This window comes from Mus musculus, chromosome 10 (genome assembly GCF_000001635.26).
Source record: "Mus musculus strain C57BL/6J chromosome 10, GRCm38.p6 C57BL/6J".
Taxonomy (NCBI): Eukaryota; Metazoa; Chordata; class Mammalia; order Rodentia; family Muridae; genus Mus; species Mus musculus.
In genome coordinates this window covers 81129250-81152332 of record NC_000076.6, presented here as the reverse complement: position 1 = coordinate 81152332, position 23083 = coordinate 81129250, and the positions used below count along the sequence as shown (strand labels likewise).

The 23083-nt window shown below is 57.2% G+C and overlaps 1 protein-coding gene across 6 annotated transcripts; it reads right to left on the bottom strand.

Moving 5' to 3' along the window:
• Window positions 1-110: 110 nt before the first annotated feature.
• On the bottom strand, window positions 111-17108 carry Zbtb7a (zinc finger and BTB domain containing 7a). Of its 6 annotated transcripts, none has more exons than XM_006513279.2 (3): window positions 16742-17108; window positions 7116-8371; window positions 111-4363 (listed from the first exon to the last, which is right to left on the bottom strand). In XM_006513279.2, exons 2-3 carry the CDS (start codon window positions 8357-8359, stop codon window positions 3898-3900), a joined length of 1710 nt encoding a protein of 569 aa, XP_006513342.2. In that variant the 5' UTR covers window positions 8360-8371; window positions 16742-17108; the 3' UTR covers window positions 111-3897. The 6 variants fall into 6 exon arrangements, with proteins under 6 accessions (XP_006513342.2, XP_006513343.2, XP_006513345.1 ...); XM_006513280.4 differs by having other exon boundaries at window positions 16811-16867; XM_006513282.3 differs by lacking the exon at window positions 16742-17108 and adding an exon at window positions 15674-16305.
• Between the last annotated feature and the right edge of the window lie 5975 nt (window positions 17109-23083).

Below are 23083 nucleotides of genomic sequence, written 5' to 3'. Positions count from 1 at the left end.
CCTTCAGGGTCCCTCTGCCTACAGGGGATGTGAGACCAGGCAGAGACTAGGGGTCTCCCAGGCCCACCCTCCCAAAAAGCAAGACAGAACACAGAGACCAGGCAAAGAGATATCGTAACAGGCTGCATTTAGTGGTTGGGTTTTTCTTTTATGTACAAGAAAAATGAATTCTATTTTTTCGGATTTTTCATAATCTTTTGTTTTTTAATTACTTTTAAAGCTTGTCCCCCCACCCCCAAAAAAGTGCATTTTCCTTTAATCAATTGATTTTTTTTTCGTTCTGCCTCCCACACTTTTTATAAAGATTCTTACATCCAGTCAGTGGAATGTCTGTTCTGTGCTCTGGACCCCCATGAACCAGGCCTGGGCCCCCAAATTCCAAGGCACCTCATTCTGGGCCTGGGGCGGGGCTCCCCTGACCCTCTGTCTCTTGGCCCCCCTGCCCCCCACAAAGGTAAATCAATATATATTTAGTGCGAGCTAGTTCTGAACTGAGATAATCATTCCTGGGGTGAGGAGCCCCCCAAGACCCCTGACCCGTCCGGTGCCAGCCACCCCGAACTCCGGGAAGGCCGTTTCCTCAGCTTAAATAACTTTTTAAAATAAAACTGCAAATATAAATATCTTTCTTTCTCAAAAAATAGGATTTTGCTTTTTCTTTTTTTTTTTTTTGTTGGTTTTTGTGGTTTTGGTTTTTTTTTTTTGTTTTTTTTCTATTTTTCCTTTCAGCCTGTGTCCCTCCTACACACCCCCTACTTACACTGTCTATTCCCTGAACGACCAGCCGGGGCTCCACCTGGGCTTCGAGGCTGCCATTATGCCTGCCACAAGTGACAGCCTTCCCTGGCTACCCAAGGGCACCCACCGAGCACCCTCAGGTCAGCTGTGCTCACACAGGGTGAATGAGCACCCCAGGGCACCCACTTTGGTTCTACCACTCGATCCCACCATGACGGAACCATGGCTGGGCCAGGTCTGCCATGTACATTCATTGGGTTCTATAGATATATAGTTTTTTTTTTTTCATTTTTATTTTTTTATTTTTTGCCTTTTTTTTTCTTTTTTCTTAATCTCGAAAGGCCTGTAGGGATAGGAAGGCAAAGAGCAGCAACTACTCAGCAGGGGTGGCCTTGCTCAGGTCACAGGCTTGGGGCCAGCTGCAGGCTGGTCCCCTCCCCAGCACTGGGGTCCCCAGAACCCCACAGCCTGGGCCCTTCTGTCTGTCTCACACACTCACACACACACACACGCAAATTCACCATAATGGAAGTAACAAATTTCTGTTGTGTTTTTTTTTTCCTTTTTGTTATTGGTACCAGGCAATTAAAAAAAAAAAAAAAAGTAGAGGGAAAAGGAAAAAGAAAAAAAAGCAAAAAAACAAACAAACAAAAAAACCACACACACACACACACACACACACACACACACACAAAATAAACCCCAAACAACCAAATAAAACCTTTCTACAGCACCCTCCGCTCAAACCTCTAGTGAATTCCACAATTCTCTTTGGCAACTTTTATCACGGCCTTAATTTAAAGAATAAAAATTTGTAAAAATTGATCCGCATTCTATATACAGTATGTGATTGCAGTATATTGGGGGGCGGGGTACGGGCGGGCCTTTAGGGGGCTGGGGGATGTCCCGGCGCTGGGCCCATGCGGTGGCTGCGGCCCCCTAGGACGGGCTGGCGGTTAAGGCAAGGTGGGTGTGGGTGGGCAGAAGCTGAGCGCGGAGCGGGGGTCAAGGGTTTAGTGCAATTCCCAAGGGGGTTGCGGTTTCGCTGGCGGGTTATGGGGCACCCTACCATAGTCCCCAAGGGCTCCATCCACCCCAAGTCTAGTGGCCACTGGCCAGGATGACATGTGATTAAAGTTGGTTTTATTGCGAGAAGGTGGAGGGGCTGACCTGTCTGGGAATGGGGGCTGGGGGCCCAACTTGGCCTCCACAGCACAGTTCCCGGGACAGCTCACTGCGGAAGTGGGGTGCGAGGGGAGGCCAGCACCACCCCGCCCCTGGGCCCATTCTGCTGGCCCCAAGGGGGGATCCTGAGACATCTGGGGGGGGGGGGAGGGCTCGCGTGGTAGGAGGAGTTAGAAAGGAAAACCCCTCTGCTAGAAACTGGAAAGCGACCTTCTTAGTGAGCTTCCTTTTAAAACCAAAGAAAGACATTTGTCAGCGGGGGACACAGGAACACCCGCTACCCCCGCCGGCACCCATGGGGAAGGGCTGGACAGAGTGTGCATGGACAAGGTCCCAAGTTTGGTTCCACCTTGGCCACGGGGTTTGACGGGGGGCGCCCTGGCACCCAGCAGCCATGTCCCCCAACCCCGGCCCCTGTCCGTGGCCTGTGGCTCGGTCAATACCGGGCCTTTGGGGGAAGCCAGAGTTTGGGGTATGGGGGGCTCGGGTGCTAGCCCCTGGGTTACAGTCAGTGCCTTTGAGTAAAAAGAGGGGGTGCCTAAGAGGGGGACCACCACATGGGGAGGGGACAGACATGGGGCATGGGGATCTGGCTAGTCGAGGACCAGCCCTCTCTCGGGGACATCCCTGAGCTGGGAAGGACAGCACAGGTGGCCTGCGGCTCCCAGGCCTGTGGTCTCCTACAGAGACAATGAGAAAATAAAATAACCTGGGGGACAGAGGCCCCTGGCAGACTGGGGGACCCACGGGTCCCTTCCCATGGCGCCCTGGACGCCCCACCCTGAGTCTCGGGAGCGCAAGTGGATTCTACCGGAGCGATGGGTTGGGGTTCTTTTATTTTATACAAAAATAAATTGACTTAGTTACTTCCCACTCTCTCGCTCTCTCTTCAATTTTTCATAGAAGCTGGGTGCAACTTGTAAACATTTCTCAAGTTAAGAATGAAAAGTACCCGTTCAGTTACAAAGTGCCAAGATCCCCACGTGGCTGTCACCGCTTTTGCTGATTTTTTAAAAAATGTTCTGCCTTCGTGTTTACTAAAATCTTGGGGTTTTATTGCTGTTTTGTGACATTAAGCTGTGGCCTCTCTCACTCCCTTGTCTGTCTCTGCCTGAGTCCCTGGGGTTACCTCTGATCTTGGCTATGTCCACCCAAAACTGCTGCCGGCTCCTCTGAGGAAAAGAATATTTTATATATCTCTCTCTATATATATCTCTATATAAACTGTCTTTAAGGAGTCAAAGGGGAAATCGATCTAAAAAGTGCCTTAAAAAGTGGGGAGTGGGGTGACGACAAATTTTCAATCTCTGAACACGGGGTGGGGGCATGGCCAAGCAGAGATGGGAAGGTTGGGGGGGGGGTCGCCCTGAGCAGTGGCCCCGAGGGCCCCGTCAGGTGTAAGTGCCGTGAAGGAGGGTGGCGGGGACCCCAGCGGCCCCCCCCCAATCCCCGCTCTGGCCATCCAGGCTTGGGAATAAATAGATTTGTATGTCAGTGGTGGCCAGGGTGGATGTGCAGAGATGCGGAGGCCACAGGCCGGGAGGGAGGCCGAGGGGACACCCCCCTCTTTAGTAAGTGCCCTGAGGAAGGAGGGTGGGGACCATTTTAACGTCCACTCATAGTGGACAGAGCATTTAAGGTCTGTCTAAGACCCCCTAAAACCAACCAGCAAGGAGCCGGGCGCCTGTCCTGGGGTCCCCATCACCCTCGCCTTAGCCAAGAGCAGGCTGGGCCCCTGCGTGGGACCCCTTGGTGGATGGGACGAGGGACACAGGAGCAGATGGGGCCACATCCTAAGGATCTGAGAAAGGCAGGCGCCCGCGGCCATGGTATATACACGCACACACGTCCGCGCAGGTGGATGGAGGGCGTCTGGACAGAGAACTGCTTACTCGTGGTGCTGGGGGTGGGTGGTGGTTTCTCTCTGTTCTTAGTTTTTTGTTTTGTTTTGTTTTTGGTTTGTTTTAATACGAGTCAGGTTGCGAAGTTACCCTCGGCGGTGGCCACCGCCGGGCCACCTGCACCATCGTCTCCTCCGCTGCCCGCTACATTCAGGCGGCCTGAGCCGTCCGGGCTGGCCTCCTCCTCGTCCTCCTCCTCGTCCTTAAAGTGCTTCTCCTGGCCATTGCGCGGGGCGTCCGGGAGCCCGGGGGGTGCGCCGGCCCCGGCAGGGACATCGGGTGGCACACCCCGCACACGGGGCTTGCGGCCGCGGCGCGAGGGGACCCCATTGCAGCCGTCCTTCTTGAGGTGTCTGTGCAGATGGTCGGAGCGCACAAAGGTCTTGCAGCAGCTATCGCACTGGTATGGCCGCAGCCCCGTGTGCACCCGCATGTGGTTCTTCAGGTCGTAGTTGTGCGCGAAGGCGGCGCCGCACTGCTGGCACAGGTACGGCTTCTCACCCGTGTGCTTCCGCATGTGCACCTTCAGCTTGTCCTGTCTGAGGGCGGAGGCATGGTCAGCAGGGACCTGGGGAGACCCCAGGCCCCACCCAGATACCTGTTTCTCCTGTTCCCAGACCTCAGAACCAGAGGGTGGAGGGGACCCAGCAAAACGGGACACGGGGTGTGGGCCAAAGCTGGCACTTGGCATTGCTGTGCAACACAGGAAAATACTAACCCTCTCTGAGTAGCCTTTTCAACAGCCAGGCAGAGGCTGTTGTACCCCTTCAAACCAACAGAGCTGATTTACTGGGTGCCTGCCAGATGTCAGACCCAGAACTATGACAGGTGACACCAGGTACCAGAGAATTCTAGTTTCAGTCCTTAAAGAGTTCTATGGCTTGATGGCACACACCCAGAATCCCAGCACTCTGAAGGCAGACAGATGGATCTCTGTAAGCTGGAGCCCAGCCTGGGCTACATGCAGTTCTGGGACAGCCTGGTCTACACATAGAGACCAAGTCTCAAACAAACAAACAAACAAACAAACAAACAAACAACCCTTCCATCCCTAGGAAGACATCATGAAAGAACTCTCGTTACCCTTCCCCGAAGGTCACCCAGTCCCGGACCTACTGACCTCCTTAACCTGGCCCGTGAACCTGCACCACAGGCCTTGACGCACCATGGTCTCACTGTGTCTGTGAACACAGGGCCTTTGCAGGGCTGTAAAGGGAAGTAGCCCTCAGAGCCACACCCTTGCACTCATTATCCTCCTGCCTCAGCCTTCTGAATGCTGGGATGAGTACAGGGCCCCTGTCTGCCTGCCCTCTCCAGAGATGATGAAATAACAAGGCTGTAACAGGTAGGCCCCGCCGTAGACGGACGTGCCAACAGCTCCTGCACCTCCAGATCAGCCCGGGGCTGCGGGCGTTTCTCCCACATGCCTCAGCCTGCACCTGACCTGGGGGACATTCCCTAGTCTGTCTGTGTCTGTCCTGTGGAGGCTTGGGCTCCCCATGTAGCCCAGGCTAGCCTGGAACCCACAATCCTCCAGCAACCCTGATCCAAGGACTGACTAACTTCTAGTCCTTGTCACCACTTTGGATGCCCCTCTGCCTTTCCCAGTCCCCAGAGACCAGACTCCCGCTCAGGCTTGGCTCTGTCTAGAGGGAGCACCACCCTATCGCCTTCCAGTACTCCCTATGGCCCTGAGGGGAGCAGTAGGCCCTTGTCTCAGTTGTACCAAAAGAACTTGGATACAGCAAATCCCCAAGGCCTGCTCACTTCCCTCCTACTCTCTGCACCCAGTATTGGGGGTCAGCAGCTGTCCCCCAGCACAAGCCCCACACAGCACCCCAGTGGTTACAGCTCCTAGCTTTGTACAGAGATTTCCCCAGAAGGCTCAGAGGGGGGAAATGACTGGCCTGGGGTTGCACAGCAGGCCGGGGGCCACACAGAGGCAGGGCAGAGGTGGGAGGCAGCCCCAGTTTCATCACCCCAAGCCCCGGCCTGAGTAATTATAGCCCCGGCTGCTACAAGCCTGGCTTACTCAATGCTCACAGTGAGTCACAGGGGCCCCTGGGCTCCAGGCCTAGAGGGGGCGGTTTGGGGGAGGGGGGTTAGGCTGGGGGTGGGGAAGGCCCTAGAGAAGGGGTAAGCAGGTAGGCCACAGGAGAAGGGCCTCAGCAGGCACCAGTCTCTGAATCTGTTTCTCTGAGGGGAAGAAGACCCAGCCCCAGGCTTGGGTGGAGCCAGGTATACACAGGGTAAAAAGAAATTGTATGGGGTGGCAGCTGGGTGACAGGACCTCCACCGTGCTGGTCCCTCCAGAGCCCAGTCTGAGGGGGCCCATGGCCCTCCAGGATGTTCCTGGAGGAGGAACCTTCCCACCCTAGCCTCACCTACTAAAGCAACCGCCTTCAAGGTACTTGCTCTTTGTCCCTACCTGGCACTCCCGGGCACTGGAGTCCTGCCGCACCCTCTCCTGCTGCCCTCTGGGGAGGGGGCCAGGGTGCTGGGGTGGGGGTCGGGTGGGGCCAGGAAGTTAAGACAATGGCTTCTTTCTTCAGGCCTAGTAGGAGTGGCTGGGGAACCCCAGGGCAGGGGGTAGCGCTGAGTCACTGGGCCTGGCTGTGCCCCTGCCTGTCAGTCACCCCTACACAACACACACACACACACACATGCACATGCACACGCACACGCAGACACAGGTCTGGATTGCCCTGGGTTCACACAGCAAAGGAACCAACTCTGGACTCCTCAGACCCAGTCCTGAAAGGCCAGGCCTTGAGTTCCCCATGGCTCCTTCCCAGGACCACCCCCCCAATACCCACTACTGGCTGAGCCCAAAGACCCTCCAAGCTAAGCAGCCTTAGAGACTCCGCACAGCAGTTCTGCACAAAGCCCCCCCCCTGCTCAACTGAATGGGCTCAGGGAGGCTGTGCTGGTTGGTGGCCTTGTGCGACTCTGGTGCACATATCCCGAAGCATTCCTGTCCCTGGCAGGTGCCTAACAAATGCTGGCCGGGAGCATCTGTAGGGGCTAGGCCTTTGATCCCAGCACTCAGGCAGCAGAGACAGGAGGATCTCTGCGAGTTCTACACAGGCCCACCTGCTCTTTGTGGTGAACCAAACACTGTGGTGGTAGAATGATGCCAGCCACCACCCAGCAGCCTCTCCTCTCGCTTGTGGGGAAAGAGAAGGGCAAGTCTAGGAGGAGGCACAGACCCAAAAAGAGAGGACAGAGGACCAGGGGCGGAGGAGCCGAGCCTCCCCATCCCGCCTAAGGCCTGCTGGGCTGGGGGCTCACCTGGTGAATCGAACTTTACAGATGTTACACTCGTAGGGCTTCTCGCCCGTGTGCGTGCGGATGTGACGGGGCAGCTTGCCGGCACCCTGAATCACCTTCTCGCAGATGGGACACTTCTGGAAGGCCTTGGCCCGGATTTTCTTCTCACCCTTCTGTGACCAGGCTGGGTACACATCCCCCTCGTGGGCTCCACTGAAGTACTTCAGGTAGTAGTCCATGACGCCCTTGTCGTCGGTTCGCGACTCCTCATCACTGTCCCCGGCCCGGCCCACCGATGACATCATCTGCTGTAGCAGCGTGCTGGCCGCTAGCCCATCCACATCAGCGGCGTCCCCATCCTCGCCCTCTGCAGCGCCTGACAGGAAGCCCGGGGAGTCGCCCGGCTCTGGAGCGGCCTCAGAGAGAGCCGCCGCTTCTTCTTCACCGGTGCCAGCCCCTGCACGGCCATAGTGGCCGTTCTGTGTGGTGGCCGGTGGGGCAGTAGGAGGTGGGAAGAGCCCTCCGGGCGGGGCATCTTCATCTCTCTCAGGCCACAGCCCTGGGGTACTGTCACCCTCATCTCCATCGCCGGCTGGGGGCCGATCAGCCGGGGGCCCTGGGCCATAGAAGTCCAAGCCATTGCAGTCGCCTGCGGCCACAGCGGCCACAGCGGCGGCCACAGCCTCCTTGGTGGCGTCCAGGTCGTCGTCGGGGGCACCGAAGCCAGACCATGGGAAGGCAGTGGGGGGCAGGCTATTCATGGGGTTACTGCGGAAGAACTCCAGGTACTCCTTGGCACGCAGCAGGTTGCGCTGGTCAGTGGGGCCCGCCCCGTCGGGCTGGCTCGCGTCGCCCACATCATCAGCCGCCAGAATCTGACGCTCCAGCAGGTCGGCGCACACGTGGCTCACGGCCGGGATCTCCAGCAGCCGTGCTGCACTCAGGATGTCGCCCACATTGGCCGTGCTGACCGTGAGCGTGGCGGTGTAGGCGAAGTCCATGAGCGCCGTCAGTGCCTCGGCACTCACGAAGTCGATCTCGTACACGTTCTGCTGGTCCACTACAGCTCCCGACGTGAACAGCTTCTTGAAGTACTGGCTGCAGGCGGCCAGCACCGAGCGGTGCGTGGGGAACTCACGTCCTTCCACAAGAATCACCACGTCGCAAAGCAGCCCCTGAGTCCGCTGCTCGTTCAGGCCGCTCAGGATGTCGCTGCTGTGGTCCGGGAACGGGATCCCGATGGGGCCGTCCACGCCGCCAGCCATCTTCCGCGACACCTGCAGAAAGAGGCAGCAGTCAGCGTAGGGGATAATCTCTGGGTGGAGCCTGGCCTCAGTTTCCCCAGGGGAACACAGTCACAAGACACACCAAGACCCGACGTGACAGAGGAAGAGTTCCATCGACTGGCTAGGGCCTCCCCGTGCCTGTGGACCAGGCGTGGGGTCCTGAGGTAGGCCCCCAGCTTCAGTCTCTCCAGGGATGGCACAAGGAAGCCCAAACGGGAGCCATGGGCCAGGTCTGAACTGGCACTACCACAGGCCCTGCTTCCAGGGTGGGTTCCTCAGGCAGGACAGGGTGTAGCCCAGCTCCTGGACCCGGGCCTGCCTGGTACATGTACACTAGGGATACCCCCTTCCTGCCATGCCTCCAGGCCAGATAGCCCCCTCTAGTGAGCAGCAGAGGAAACCAAGCTACCACCCATGCCACGCCCCCCTCAGGGGCAGGGCAGCGCCAGGGCCTCCGGTCCTCCTTGCTAGGATGCCCAGATGGCGCTCAGCATGCACCGGGCCTCAGACTCCCCATCTGGCAAATGGGCAGCCATCCTTAGAGGAGCCTGGCAGAGGGGACACTGAGCTGTCCCACCCACCCCACCCCTCCTCTTTGCCCCCCTACAGCTGTGACTCATCTGCCCACAGCCTTGTGCAACCCTCTGGAGCTGTCCCCACCCCTCCGCCCTCTCCAGGGAGCCAGGCTGCCCTTCACCACCCAACAAGGCCCACATTCCTCCGGATCCAGAACAGCCTGCCTGCACTATGGGGACAGGGGCCACTGAAAGTTGTTCCCAGAAGGGACAGGGCCCAAGCTACACCTTCCTCAGTCTCCTGAGACCTCTGGGTCCCTCCTGTCTCCTCTCTCAACCAGAAGGCCATCAGGAGGCACAGTCCACAGTGGGTTTCTCCACGAAAGAGTGGATGGTGACACAGAGTCCTTTGTGCCCCTACCCCCGCCCACCTACCAGCTGCTAGAGCAGACCACCCCCTGCGGCAGCCACACCGGAAAGGGAACTTAACAGACGTATGGACTGCAGTGGCCAGGGGGCCAGAAGGAGAACCCTATGCCAGGCACAGCCCTGGGAACCCTCGAGGAGCCCCTGTTGGTGGCTTCCACCCCCTGCCACCATCTGCTGTCTGGCCCAGGGCCTTGGGGACCATGTGGGCAGACAAGACAAGCCTGTCCCCTCCCACCACAGCCTGACACAGAGAGGGAGGGGGCATATCCCCTAGTCAGGGTGATCCAGGTCCCTTTGGGAATGGCTCAAAAGTGGCCTTCCATGGGCCCCTGGGCCTGAAAAAACCCAAGTGACTCAGCCTGGTTGTTGCCTTGGGCACAGCCACCCTGGCTTCCCACCAGCCACTGAGCACCAGGGCCTGGGGCTGTCGAAGCCCTATTTTAAGTACAAAGGCACCCAGGCTCCAGGTCATGGCTGGGGCAGATGTCCCTTGTCAAGGGCCAGGCCTGGGAGACCCAAGGCCCCAAAGCCCCTGACTCACATCACACACACACACACACACACACACACACACACACACTCTCTCTGACAAAAGTGACAGCTCCCGTCTCCTTCAGAGCTCCTGGGTCCCTGGGCCCCTGCAGACACCTGACCTGCCCGCCCGCCCGCCCGCCCGCCATCTCTCCAGGAACAGGCACCACCTGCCGCACCACACCCCAGACCTTGGCACCACCTGGGCCTCTCAGGGACCTCACCCCAGGACCAGCCCTGAGACACAGCTCCAAGTGAGAGGGAAAGCCAGGGCCCGCCATAACTCCTGTGAAACAAGAGTGCAGGGACCCATGCAGGAGCTGTGGCTCAGCCCAGCTCCAGGGATAGTTCCCTCCACAGGCAGGGAGACCACCCTAACACCTGCTGGGGTCCCTGCACGACAGCTCCTGTCTGTGCCTGCCTCCGTGGGATTTCTGAGGCTGTTCAGTGCTGAGTCGGCAGAGCGGCAAGGGGCAGGCCCTGGCAGGCCCCTTCTGGGTTGTAGAGGTGGGGCAAAGGCTCCAGAGACCTGGCCATATAGAAGGGTCACAGCAAAAGGTCAGAGGAACCAAAGACCCAGGCCTACGCCCTACTCCACCCACCTGGCAGGCAGACACACCCAGTATCAGGGGACAGTTGCTGGTCCCACCTCTGGTATAACCTAGGATTACTTGCTGTAGCTACTTTCAAGAAGATCTGCCCTTCCCTTTCCATAGTGTTCAGGAACTAATCAGGTGCCTTCCTTCGCATCTTCCCTCCACACCCCTGATGGGATGAGAGACACAGACAAGGTCAAACAGCAGACCCAGCCAGGTCCTCACTGCAGCCCTGTAATCTCAGCCAGCTGCAGGGATAACCAAGGAAGGCTCCAGGGGCTGAACTCAGTCATTGGGACACACATACAGTGGAGGGGGGGCTAATTCTGGGGTCTTCCCAAGGTCACACAGGTAAATGTTAGGGCTGGCCTGCAGGCCCCACCTTCAGGAAGAAAGAGGGGCTTCTGGGAAGGGGCTGGGAAGAAAATGGCCACTCATTACCTTTCTGTGTATTTCTGGGGGAGAGGCCAGTTAATGAGGGTCAGACTCCACCCTCCCCAGCACCCCACCCCCTCCCATCCTGCTTCCCCGGTTCCTGGATGAGTTCCTGTAAGAGGCTGTGGCCCTCACATCAGAGCCTCAGTTTCCTTGGGGACTCTGCATAGCAAGCACTTAACTGGGACCCCTGCCAGAGTGCCCACCAACCCCGTGAGGTTACTGGGCTTCTCATAGCCCTCTCACAAGACCCAGGGAGGGAGGGCAGTCGCCCCAAGGTCACACAGCAAGCCTAGTTCACAGGTGCAGCCCGCCAGGCCCCTGCCCCGTAGCCCCCTCCCCCTCCCAGCCTGTGTTGCAAGGTTGGTCCCCATGGGTTACAGTGCCCTGACCTGATGCCAATGACCGCCTGGCCTGGTCCCCAGGTCTGGTCTAATGGGGCAGGAAGTCAGTGAGGGCACATAGGCAGCCCCCTGCTCGCCCATCCTTCTTGAGGAGGTAGCAGTAGAGGGCCACGCAGGGCTCAGACAGGCTCTGTCATTTACTGTGCAGTTATTGCCATAATGGGGAGGGGCTTCCTGCCCTGGGCCTTAAAGGGCCAGAGGCAGGAAGGCAGCAGGCCCAGTGGGAAGTGTGTACGTGTGGGGGTGGGGACAGGCAGGCCTGTGGGGAGCCCAGCTACAGGGTGGGGCCCAGGCCCACCCTGTTCCCACGCTCTGAGTGCCACATATCCAGGAAGTCCAGAAGGGAGGCCTAGACCACTTCCAAGTGGAAGGCAGGACCCCCCTCAAGGTAGAGGGGGTGAGGTTCCTGCCACGAGAGGCAACCAAGGCAGACTGAAGGAACCCAGGTCCCCTCCAGCCACAAAGGAGCCTGGCTGCACCTGTTATCCAGGATGCCCACAAAAAGAAAGTTTGAGGGTCCTGCCACCTGAAGCCACCTGTACCTCCCCCAGGCCCCTCAATGCCCCAGGGGCCTGAAGAATGCACCACCTCCCCTCTCAGACACATCCTGGCTCAAGGTGGGCCCCCAGGAAGGCTTGTTTCCCGTCAAACCAGAAAGGTGTGGGTGGGGACGGCCACCGAGTAGCCCAGCCCCAGCCTGCTGAGGGGACAGATGGAGGAGCCGATCCTCCGGCCACACTCCAGATCCCACATGGATGTGAGGCTGTGGGGGAAGGAAACTGGCCCACCCTCACCCATCTATGGACACACATGCCTGGGAGGCAGCCTGAAATCCAGGTCCCCTCTCTCAACACAGGGGGTTCTGGATCAGAGAGGGGAAGCCACTGGCCCAGGGTCACAGAGCCAGCTGGAATTTGAACCTGGCTGGTCTTGCCTAACTTGTTCTTCCCAGGGTGCCTCTCCCCTCCCCCGACACAGCCCCCAGGGAACTCAGGCAGGGCTCAGGGCCCCGGCCCCTGAAAAGGCCACGGGGCACCCCCTAGGAAGCTGGCAGGACAGAAGTCCTTCAGCCAATTCAGGGTGGCAGAGGTGCTCCAACCAACAGTCACTCCAAGCCTGTTTCAGGTTGGCTGAGTGAACTCCGGGAAGAGAAAAGTAGGGGAAATTAAGGCAGAAAAGAGGGAATGTGGCACTCCTGGGTGGAGGGCAGGCCCCACCTCAGTCTGCTTTCTTGCAAGGCCAGTAATGGCCAGGAGTGAGGAGCCTGGGGCACAAGAGGTGGCTCAGGTGGCAGAAACCCACGCCCACCTCCTAGCAGGCCCTGGGGTGCCCCGAGCTGGCCCCAGGGAACCAGAGAGACACAGACAAACCTCAATGGGGGAGGGGGGAGGAATCTAAGACAACAGCGCATTGTGCGGCCCATCCAAGTCACATATGGACCCCTCCTCATGCCAGGCCCTGGGAAGGTGACTTCTCTCTCTCCCAGAATAATCAGAAGAAACCACAGCTCTGCCCCATCTGGGATCCAGGTGTGGCACGGTTGGTGGTTCTGGGTCACTCGGTCACTCACATCCCCAACCAGGTGCCTAGTACACAGGGTGGTAGGTGCCCGGGACCAGGGCAGAGTGCGAGCTTCCAGCTGTGTGACCTTGGAGTGTGGATATCCCTCTCTGGGCTCAATGTCATCCTGGGCAGTCCCTATGCCGGTGACAGGTGCTACTGTGGCATCCAGATCTCTTGGAAGAGACACAGGTGGGCAGACACTCAAGACATTAGGTGATCTGTAAAGACCCCTAAACTCAGAGGCAGGACCACTGGGCATGTGACCTTGAGTCTATCTATTTCTGTTTCCAGTGCCTTCTTCCACCTCCCTGGCGCCCCTTGCAGACCCTGGCTCATCTGGGACCTCTTCATTCCAAGCCTCAGTTTCCCTCTACGTGACAAGGACCAAGCTACGTTCACACAGCCTCAAGGAAAAGTATAGAATGCACCCAAAAGCTACCAAGGGCAAGGTGCTCTGCCTAACAGCCATCCCCACACCAAGCTACTCAGGACCTCTGTGGCCTCAGTGCCCCTAAACACTCCGGATTGGAGCTGTGTGGCTCCCTCTTCATAGGCCAGGTGCTGACTGGCCTCTACCACAGCCAATCTCAACTAAATAATAAATACCCCCCACCCCCAAAGTGACCGGCAAATTAAAATTTCAGTGTCCCCGTTGGATCCTGTTTCCTGCCTGTCTTCCACCCCAGGCTCTGTCCCCTCCCTCCCTCCCCCAGGCCGTCTCCACAGCGATGCCTGCCGGTAAACAGAGCCCCGAGCCCAGCCCCGGAGAGGTGCCAGGGCCCAGCTGGGGGAGCCACTGGGAGTTCCTCCGGGAAAGGTGTGGGGTGGAGGTGACCCTGGGATGAACAGATGTCCCCCAACTGAGCGAACCCTTCTGCAATCCAGGGTCTAGCCTGAACGGAAGGGGCAAGTAAGGGCCTGGGGACCTCTCCCACCACAGCCCTGCCAATTACAAGTAATCAGCTTGGTGTCTACGGTGGCTCCCCCCCCTTCAGCGTGGGAGCGGCCACTCAGGATGACGCCCTGGGCCCAGGCTAGGGGGAAGATGGTGGAGGGGGTGGGGGTTGGCCTGCTGACACAGGAGGCCGGAGACACCCTTGCTGGGGGAAGCAGCTGTGGCAAGGAAGGGGGGAGAACGGGGCTTCCGCCAAGCCTGTCACCCATGGGTACTGGGCTTAGTCATTCACGGGTGCTGAGCTAAGTAGGTCTGCCTGGGAGGGGAGGGAGGGGAGAGGACGAAACTAGGGAAGCCATCTGTCTCTCACTTCCGCCACCAAAGTGAGCACCCTTGGGTGCCAGGCCCAGGTGGGGTCGGCCGCGGGGGCGCACGTGGTGGTTGGCGATGGCCACCATTAGGAAGGGAAGAAGGAAGGGAAAGGACGGCAGCCCGGAGGCCGCGCGGCTCCTACCTCCTTCGCGGGCGGCGCGCGGGCGCCGGCGACCGTGACGATGGCTGCGGCGGGCTGGCGGCTCCGAGGCCCGGCGGGCGACGCTGAGCCCGGCCCCGCGCCACCCTCCGCCGCCGCCCGGCCAATCCCCACCCGGGCTGGGGGGAGGGCGATGCAAATTACCCCGGATCTGGGTCCGCCCGTCACCTCCCCCGCGCCCGGCCCGGCCCGCGCCAGGCCGCGCATCCCCGGCCTCGCCTGAAGCCCCGAGGCCCCCCGACACCACACCCTCCCCTGGGGAGGGAACCTCCAGTCTTGCGGAGGAACCTTTCTCCTCCTCCCTGAGCGTCCGGAACTAAAGGGAAGGGGGAAAAATTAAAATATCGAACGGGAGGGGGGGGGCTAAGAACGGTTACACAACAGGAGGGGAGGGGCGGCAGCCGGAAGCCGGGACCGCCACCGGCCCCGGGCGAGGGAGCCGCGGAAGCTCCGCCTCTTCTGCATAAACCCCGCCCCTGCACGCAGGCCCCGCCCAAACGCAGGCTCCACCCCCATGCAGCGCCGCGCCGGACGATTTCTAGTATCCATTGGCCCTCAGGTCTGCCACTCACCGCCCCTCCTCCGCAACGCCCCTCCCTGACCCGCCGCTATCGCGAGGCACTCTGGGATTTGTAGTTTATTCTCCAAGGCCACCTTCCAAAACAACAAGCACTGAAGATAAGCGAAAGAACTACAGAGCCCAGGAGAACCGCGACGACGCGCCCGCCTCCCAGACACTCCACCCCTCACCCCTTCCCTCCGCCTCTCTCGGGCCTTTTTTTTTTTTTTTTTTTTTTTTTTTTTTTTTTTTTGCAAAGCCCCCCTCCCTGTTTTGTCAGCCCCCTCCCCCCCTCCGCCAAGGCGCTCCATCCTGGCCAACTCCAACGTCTGCGCGCAATCCCGGATAGGCCTTCCCCGCCCCCCGCTTGCCCACTACCACTCGGAAAGGGGAGCGGCGCGCCCCGGGCCCTATTGCAAACTTAGCACGCGACGCACCCCTCAGCCCCCACCTTCGCCTTCGGTGAGGCCCGGCTCCCCTCCCCCGCGGGCCGCGCGCCGGGAACCCTGAGGCCGTGCCGCCCGAGTAGGGAGGAGGGATCGGGAGCGGGCTTGTGCCCTTCGCCCCGGAGGGACCCGGGCGGAGCCCCCCCGCCTCCCGACTCCTCTTCGGCTCTGGCCGGGCAATCTTGGTCTCCAGAACCCCTGAGCTACGGAGGCGCCCCAGATCCCCCATCCAGTCCGTTCCGCTCCGTACGGGCTCTCGGGGTGCGCACTGCGCCCCCGGCCGCGTCCCCACCCTGCAAGGAAATTAAAAAGGAAAGAAAGGAAAAAAAAAAGAAAAACAAAACCCACCTCTCCGGGAGAGGAGTCCCCTTCAGCCCGGGCAGCTTACCTCGCGGGGACCCGAGCCCGGAGGACGCGCGATCGGGGCAGCCCGCGGCGCGGACCTCGCTCGGGCGGGCGGCGGCGTCACTGCCCCTACAGTAGCCGTACAGTACGCAAAGCCCCGTATGATGCTCGCGACTCCCTTCCTGGTTTGTCCGAGGGCAAGAGGGGTCCTCCCTCGTCTTAAAGGTGCCGCAGCGCCGGCACCCCCACGCCCAGCCCGCCCCCCCGGCCACCGCGGCCAGAACAGGCTCTGCAGGTCGGCTCTTGCCACGTCCCGCGGGGCTGCGCCGCGAGAGCAGATCGGGCTGCGATTAGGGATTTGGGGGTGCCGGGCGGGCGGGGGGCGCAGCCCCGACCCATCGGCCCCTCCCCTGGCAAGCCCGTGACCTCTCCGCCCCGTGCGCGGCGCCGTGCCAGCCTGCTGGCTTATCTACGGCCCGGAGCACCCCAGGGTGCTGGGGGCGGGCAAGAGGGGCCCCTCGGGTTCAGGGGGTGGGGGCCGCAGATAAACAGCCCCGGCCTGTGCGCGCAGGGCGGGGTTCAGGGGGCGCGGGCTGTGCCCCCGAAGCCCGGGGCGGGGCGGGACCGGGTTGGCAATGGGGGCGGGAGTGCGGTGCGCACCCGGAGGACTGGGTGCCGGGGCGTAAGGGGCCCTCTGGCCCAAGGAGCTGAGATGAAGGCGAGGAAGTGACGGTCCCTTGCCTCACACCTCTCTCCAAGGCCACCAGGGCGCTGCCATGGTACCGCATCTCCCTTCTCTGAGCCTCAGTTTCCCCAAATAATGCAAGGAATCGAAAGGAGAAGAAAAGGTCTGTTGCAAGGTCGGCGAGGTTGCATCGGCGCTCCTGTCATCCTTGGCCTCAGTTTACCCAAGTAGTGCAAAGAACCCAGGAAAGGAAGAAAAAAGATCAGAGTCTGCATTTGAGCTCCAGGTCCCCTAACCCCCACATAAACCTCAGTTTACTCAAACTGCGAGGAACCCAGAGTTTGCAAGTACAGCTAGGTTGCTTTAGAGTGTCGGGTCTCCGTCCACCCCCGCCCCCATCTGCGCCTTAAATTACCAAAGCCATACCAGGGACCCCCCAGGGGAAGACTTGCAGGGCCGCGAAATGTCAGCTGAGCTCGGGGGTCCCGCCCTCACCGGTGCAGCCAGCCAGCAAACCTGCCGCCCCGCGATTACATAAAACAGTCGCCTCCACCCGGCTGTGCCAGGGGCGTAGCGCGGGGAAGGGGTTGGCGAGGGGCGGGGAAGGACGGTTGTTTTCCAGGCCTTGTAATTTTCCCCGCAGCCGGCTGGCTGGCCCGGCTGGTGTGGGGCGTGGACCCGGACCCTCGCAGGGGCGCCGCACAGCTCCGCAGGACAGAGGTGGGAAGTAGGAAAGTGCGAATCCAACCCTGCGTTTTCTGTTTTCTTTCTTTCTTTCTTTCTTTTTTTTTCACCCCCTTGTCCTTTTCTCTCCCACTTCCTCTCTGGTCGTGGGAGAGGTCTGGAGAGGGAGGGGAAGGCAGAGGAGGGGACAGGCGACATCCCGGTTCACCAGGCCTGCTGGGTTCGGGTTCCAGCACGCCACAGCCACCAGACGACCTGACTGTGGATCTGGCTCTGGGGAGGGGGCGGAGCGGGGAGTTAGAACCAGCGCCTGGCCTCAGTTTCCCCTTCAGTTCCCCTTCGTATGGAGACTGGCCATCCTTGCTTTAGCTTTAAGTGTGTCTGTCACAATATGAGATGTCAGCCTCCAAATGCCCGGTCCTTAATTTAGTTATTTTTCATTCATTGTTATTTCTGTTGTTGATAATATTTACAAACTGCCCCAGGTCGAAGGGAGCCCGGTATGTTAGTTTTGTTTTTCTTTTGTTCTTTTACATCAAAGCATCGACCCCCTCCCCGCATTTACCAACACATTTTTATAAACCGAATTAAAAGTACGGTTCAATCGGGCGTGGCAGCACACCCAGCACTCAGGAGGCAGGTGGATCTCTGTGAGTTCGAGGCTAGCCAGACTACACAGCGATTTCTAGGGCCGTTAGAGCTACAGTGACACCCTGTCTCAAATAAAAATAAATAAATGTACCCATCAACACCCAAATACATCTGGCTTTTTGTATAATAACTTGCCTTCAAAGGGGAAACCCTGGAGGTCCCCACAGGGGAAGTGGAAGCCCTGGGCCAGGCAGTGACACTAGCCAAGAAGATGGGGAAGGACTCCGGACAGCCACGTGAGCCCGGCGGGGGCGGGAGGGGGAACCCGGAACTTCAGCCCCAGACCAGAGCCTAGGAGCACTTAAGCACCCGGGTCGCCGCACCCGCCCTGCCCTGCCTGGGCCACGGGAGGCGGGGTCACCTGTTCCATGCCAGAATTCTACGCCCAAGGCTGAGGCTCCTCCCACCTACCTCGGTTTACCCAGGTCAGGGAATAAGTGGTCTGGGGACTTGAGGAGTCGCCTTGAATTCCGTCTTCCAACTCCAGCTGTTACCCCACCCCAGGCTAGACCCTCCTGAGAGACCAGCATCACCTGAGAGAACAGTTTTCTGATGTGTCCGACTGGGAGCAGGGCTTGGAGCACACTCTCCCTACCACCAGAGGAGGGGGCTCAACGGGCTGGGGGCAGCGAGAGACTGGAGGCTAAGGCTGGGCAACCTGCAAGACCTCCCAGAAATCAACTGAAAGAAATATAAATACAACCGGTGAGGCGGCACATGCCTTTAATTATAAGGAAGTAGAAACAGTAAGAATAAACTCTTAAAGAGTTCTCAGTCCTTAGGTCAGCCTGGTCAACATAGAAAGTCCTAGGACATCCAGGGCTACACATCGGGACTCTGTCTAAAAAAAAAGAAAAAAGTTTTTAAACAATTAAAAATAAATAAACAAATAGAAATCTAACCTACAGGCTCGAGACACGGCTCAGTAGTTAAGAGTACTGGCAGCTCTTCCAGAGGACCTGGGTTCATTTCCCAGTACACACATTGCAGCTCACAACTATCTGTAACTTCTTCAGCTCCCTGGGATCTGGTGCCCTCACTCAAAGATGCAGGCAAAGCACCATGTTCGAAAAATAAAAATAAATATATTATTTTTTTAAATCTCTGGGTATGGTAGTGCAGAGGCCCTGGGATCTCTGTCTGTTTGAGGTCAGCCCCTTCTAAGTTTAATCCTGGCAGCCAGGACAGTTTCACACAGGAAATCCTGTCTCAAATTAAAAAAAAAAAAAAGACACAAAGTTTTTTTTTTTTAATAAAAAAGTCTAATCTAAATCTAATCTAATTTAAACAATCTGGGTGAGGCACCACACACCTATGATCCCAGGAGCTGGAGGCATGGAGAATCCCTGGTTCTCCAGGAATTAGTCCAAGATCATCCTCTGCTACTTAGCAAATTTGATCCCCTGTGGGCTACACGAGTCTCTAACTCAAAAATTAAACCAAACAAAACTATGTAAGGAGAGAAGCTCAAGTCTCACTCGAGCAGGAGACTGAAGGAGGTAGGAGGACTGCTTCCACAAGTTCAAGGCCAGCCTAGGCTTCAGTTCTAGAAGGGCTGGATGTGGTGACTCCCACCTAGGATGCCCATCCTGGAGAAGTAGAGACAGGACAGAGCTAGAGAGATGGCTCAGTGGTTAAGGGCACTGACTGCTCTTCCAGAGGTCCTGGTTGAATTCCCAGCAACCACACACTGGCTCACAACCATCTGTAGTGGGATCCCATGCCCTCTTCTGGTGTGTCTGAAATATATGTGGTCTCACCAGGTGGTGGTGCACACACCTTTAATCCCAGCACTGGGGAGACAGAGGCAGGCAGATTTCTGAGTTCAAGGCCAGCCTGGTCTACAGAGTAAGTTCCAGGACAGCCAAGACTACAGAGAAACCATGTCTTGAAAAATAAAAAATAAAAAATAAAAAATAAATAAATATATATATGTGTTCTCACATATATAAAATAAGTATTTTTTTAAAAGAAGAGCTAGCCTTGGCTACCTGTCCTATCACAAAACCACAAAGGAGTGGTAAAGCATGACTAGCATATGAAAGGCCTAGGGTTCAATACCCAACACACATACACACAGCAACCAAGGTCAAACTTGAGGAAGGAATACCGAATTCTGTGCTCCTGGGAAGCTCTGTACCCTCATACAGAGTGACTATAGAGAGGGCTCCTGGGAAGCTCTGTACCCTCATACAGAGTGACTATAGAGAGGAGGCTTAGGTGACAAACCCCAGATGGCAAATTTAAAGGAACAACACAACCAAACATGCACAGGGAGGGGATGGGGTAAGATGGCCAAGACCACAATGGCATTTTGTAATTGATCTCGGGGGTAGGATCTTTTTTTTGGGGGGGGGGATTTGAGACAGGGTTTCTCTGTGTAGCCTTGGCTGTCCAGGAACTCACTCTGTAGACCAGGCTGGCCTCGAACTCAAAGATCAGCCTGCCTCTGCCTCCCGAGTGCTGGGATTACAGGCGTGCGCCACCACGCCGGCTGGGTGTAGGATCTTTGTTTTGTTTCCTTTTGGTTTTGAGACAGAGTAGACCAGGCTGTAATGTAGACCAGGCTGGCCTTGAACTCACAGAGCTCTGCCTTGAGTGCCCAGATTGTTTTTTTGTTGCTTTGGTTGTTTGTTTTTGAGACAGCCTCTCAAGTAGCCCTGGCTGGCTTTGAACCCACCATGTACCCACAGATGACCCTCATCTCCTGGTCCTTCTGCTCCCCTAAACTGCTGGAATGACCAGCCTACACCGCTGATTCTGTTTCATTAAAATAATCATTTCAGGGATGATAACTTACCCAGGAGGTTGATGAAGGACAGTCTCCACCAGCCTGATCAATGTAGTGAGACCTTGTCTCAAAAAAGTACCAAAAAACAAACAAACAAACAAACAAAAAAATGGGCCGGGTGTGGTGGCTCACACCTTTAATCCCAGCACTCAGGAGGCAGAGGCAGGAGGATTTCTGAGTTCAAGGCCAGTCTGGTCTAAAAAGTGAGTTTCAGGACAGTCAGTACTACACAGAGAAACCGTCTCGAAAAAAGCAAAAACAAACAACAACAACAACAACAAAAAACCCATTAAAGTCAGGTGGTGGCGATGTACACCTTTAATCCCAGCAGTCAGGAGACAGAAGCAGGAGGATCTCTGAGCTCGAGGCCAGCCTGATTTACAGAGCAAGTTTCAGGACAGCCAGGGCCACACAGAGAAACTCTCAAAGAACAAAAATTAATTAGTGAATGAAATAATAAAATAAAGAAATAAACAGAGAGAGGGAGTGTTCAGGGTCTGTGAGAGATTTAACTCATTTAATTATTAATTAATTTTGCAGAGCTTGAGACAGCCTAGGGCCTGGAACATGCTGTGCAAATGCTCCACTTTGGTAGCCCCACCTGGCTTCCAACTCCTTGTGAACTCACTGACCTCCTGCCTCCACCTCCCCAGAACTGGGGTGAGAGACAGGCTGTGTCTCCATGGCCAGGTACACTCTTTGCAGGAATGGATACGGTGCTCAGATATCAGAGTGTTTTGAATGAGTAGGTGAGGAGGAAGCCCGGGTTTGGTCCCGAAGAGAGAAGCATTCTGAGAGCATCCTGGATATACACTCAGACTGAGAGGGGATGCCGGGGAGGGAGCACCAGTGACTCTGCATCACCCATCTGCTTTTCTGCTTCCTCACAAATGGGGAAACTGGTTGTCACTGATTCAATGTGCTCAAGTTCATCAAATATAAAAGGTGATATGTATATTAAACACAGAGGGGCTATACCAGCACCAAGCACCCAGCTGTGCCAGGGGTCAAGATTTATTTTTAAACAGCTGTCCATCCAGGTAGGTAGCTGCTTCATGTGCAGTTTGTGTAAACAGGGTGGGGGCTGGGTGGGTCCCTAGCTCCTGAGGACAGCCCGTGCCAAGGCCAGATTGAGCTTACTCTACAGACAAAGCCTGTGTGGTCTCCACTATGGTTGCAGCTGAGGGGACTCAGAAGCCAACAGACAGATGCGAAATTTACTTTATTTAGTAGGTTCTCGATGGGTTGTTTTGTTTTGTTTTAAAGACATGGTCTCATGTAGCCCAGGCTGGCCTGGAACTTACTCTGTAGCTGAGGATGGCTTTGAATTTCTGAGCTTTGTGCTTGGATGTCAGGCAAGGGCTTTACCCACTGCCTAAGTCCCTGGAAACTATTTTCCATTATTTTCTTTAAATTAATTAATTAATTCATTCATTCATTCATTTTTGGTTTTGTGAGTCAGGGTCTCAGTCTCCTGGCGTTCACTGTGTAGAGAAGGCAGGGTTGGAACTCAGGAAGAGAGGGAAGCGCTAGACAAGTGGCATATGCCTGTTGTCCCACCACTGGAGAGGTGGAGGCAGGCGGGTCAGGGGGAGTTCAAGGTCATCCTTAGCTCCCATGTGAATTTGGGACACCCTGTACTACCTGAGACCCTGGGTAGGGGACGAGCATTTATCAATGGGCAGAAGGTGGGAGTGGGCTGTGTTTAATTCTGGGTGGCTTCCTATACGTGCTTGTAAATGCCTTATTTCTCTACACTGTGGTGGGGCCTCCTGGCCCAAACCCTCCAAGAGAACCTTCTGTCATGTCTGGGGACATATGTGACAACTACAACTGGGGCAGTTCCCAGCAGCAAGGAGCATGTGGAAGCCAGGGAGGACCTTGCCCAGCACCCTGCAGGGCCAAAGATGCATCGAAGCCTGTGTCATGGCCCAGGATACACAGTGCAGAGAAGCTGGCTAGAGTCTACCTTCAGTCTTGCATGCTGCAGTTGACTTTTTGCTGTTCCTTCCCTAAAAAAATGCACTTGGTGGGCAAGTCATAGTCTTTGGCTGCCCTTCCCACAAGTATGCTTGGTCGCCTGAGGCCACACTGGATTCTCCGATCTAGGATGACCAGGGGAGACTAAAGAGAGCCCCCCAAATGAATGAGATCAGTGCCCTTGCGTTCCATTATGTAGCAGTAAGGAGAGTCCTTGGGGCTGCCAGGCAGGCAGGGTATGGAAGAGGACATGGCTGCAGGGGCAGTTGTCCCCACGGGTTCCTTCTTTAAAAAAAAAAAAAAAATCAACACAATTTGGGCAGCAGGACTCGCCTCCGCGCCCGCCCCCCGCCCCCCGCAGTGGCCTGCCACGTGGGCCCCCGGCGTCTGCGGTGCTGTCCCCTTCCGCCCGCTGCAGGGCCCGGGCTCTGGTTTCATTTCGCCATGGTGGTTTCAGTTTCAAGCTGGAGATGGACTGAGCTGGGACGACAGAGGAGGGCAGGACAGGTGCGGGGCGCCCCGAGTACGGTCCCCGGCGCCCCGGGCCCACCCAGTGGCCCTTGGCTTGCCCAGCTCTTTGCCCTGCAGCCTTCAGCGCTAAGGTTAGGGGTCAAGGTCAAATTCGCCCTTGTGGCACTGAATGGGAAGGACGTCTCACCTGA

What these genes read in the sequence shown, in the direction of transcription:
- Zbtb7a (XM_006513281.4), bottom strand. Translation starts at nt 14,487, where the DNA reads ATGCGCGGCCTGGCGCGGGCCGGGCCGGGCGCGGGGGAGGTGACGGGC. An exon ending in GCGCGCCGCCCGCGAAGGAG is followed by an intron (nt 8,372 to 14,262) that starts GTAGGAGCCGCG and finishes CTCTTTCTGCAG; the next exon opens with GTGTCGCGGAAGATGGCTGG. An exon ending in TGTAAAGTTCGATTCACCAG is followed by an intron (nt 4,364 to 7,115) that starts GTGAGCCCCCAG and finishes CTCCGCCCTCAG; the next exon opens with ACAGGACAAGCTGAAGGTGC.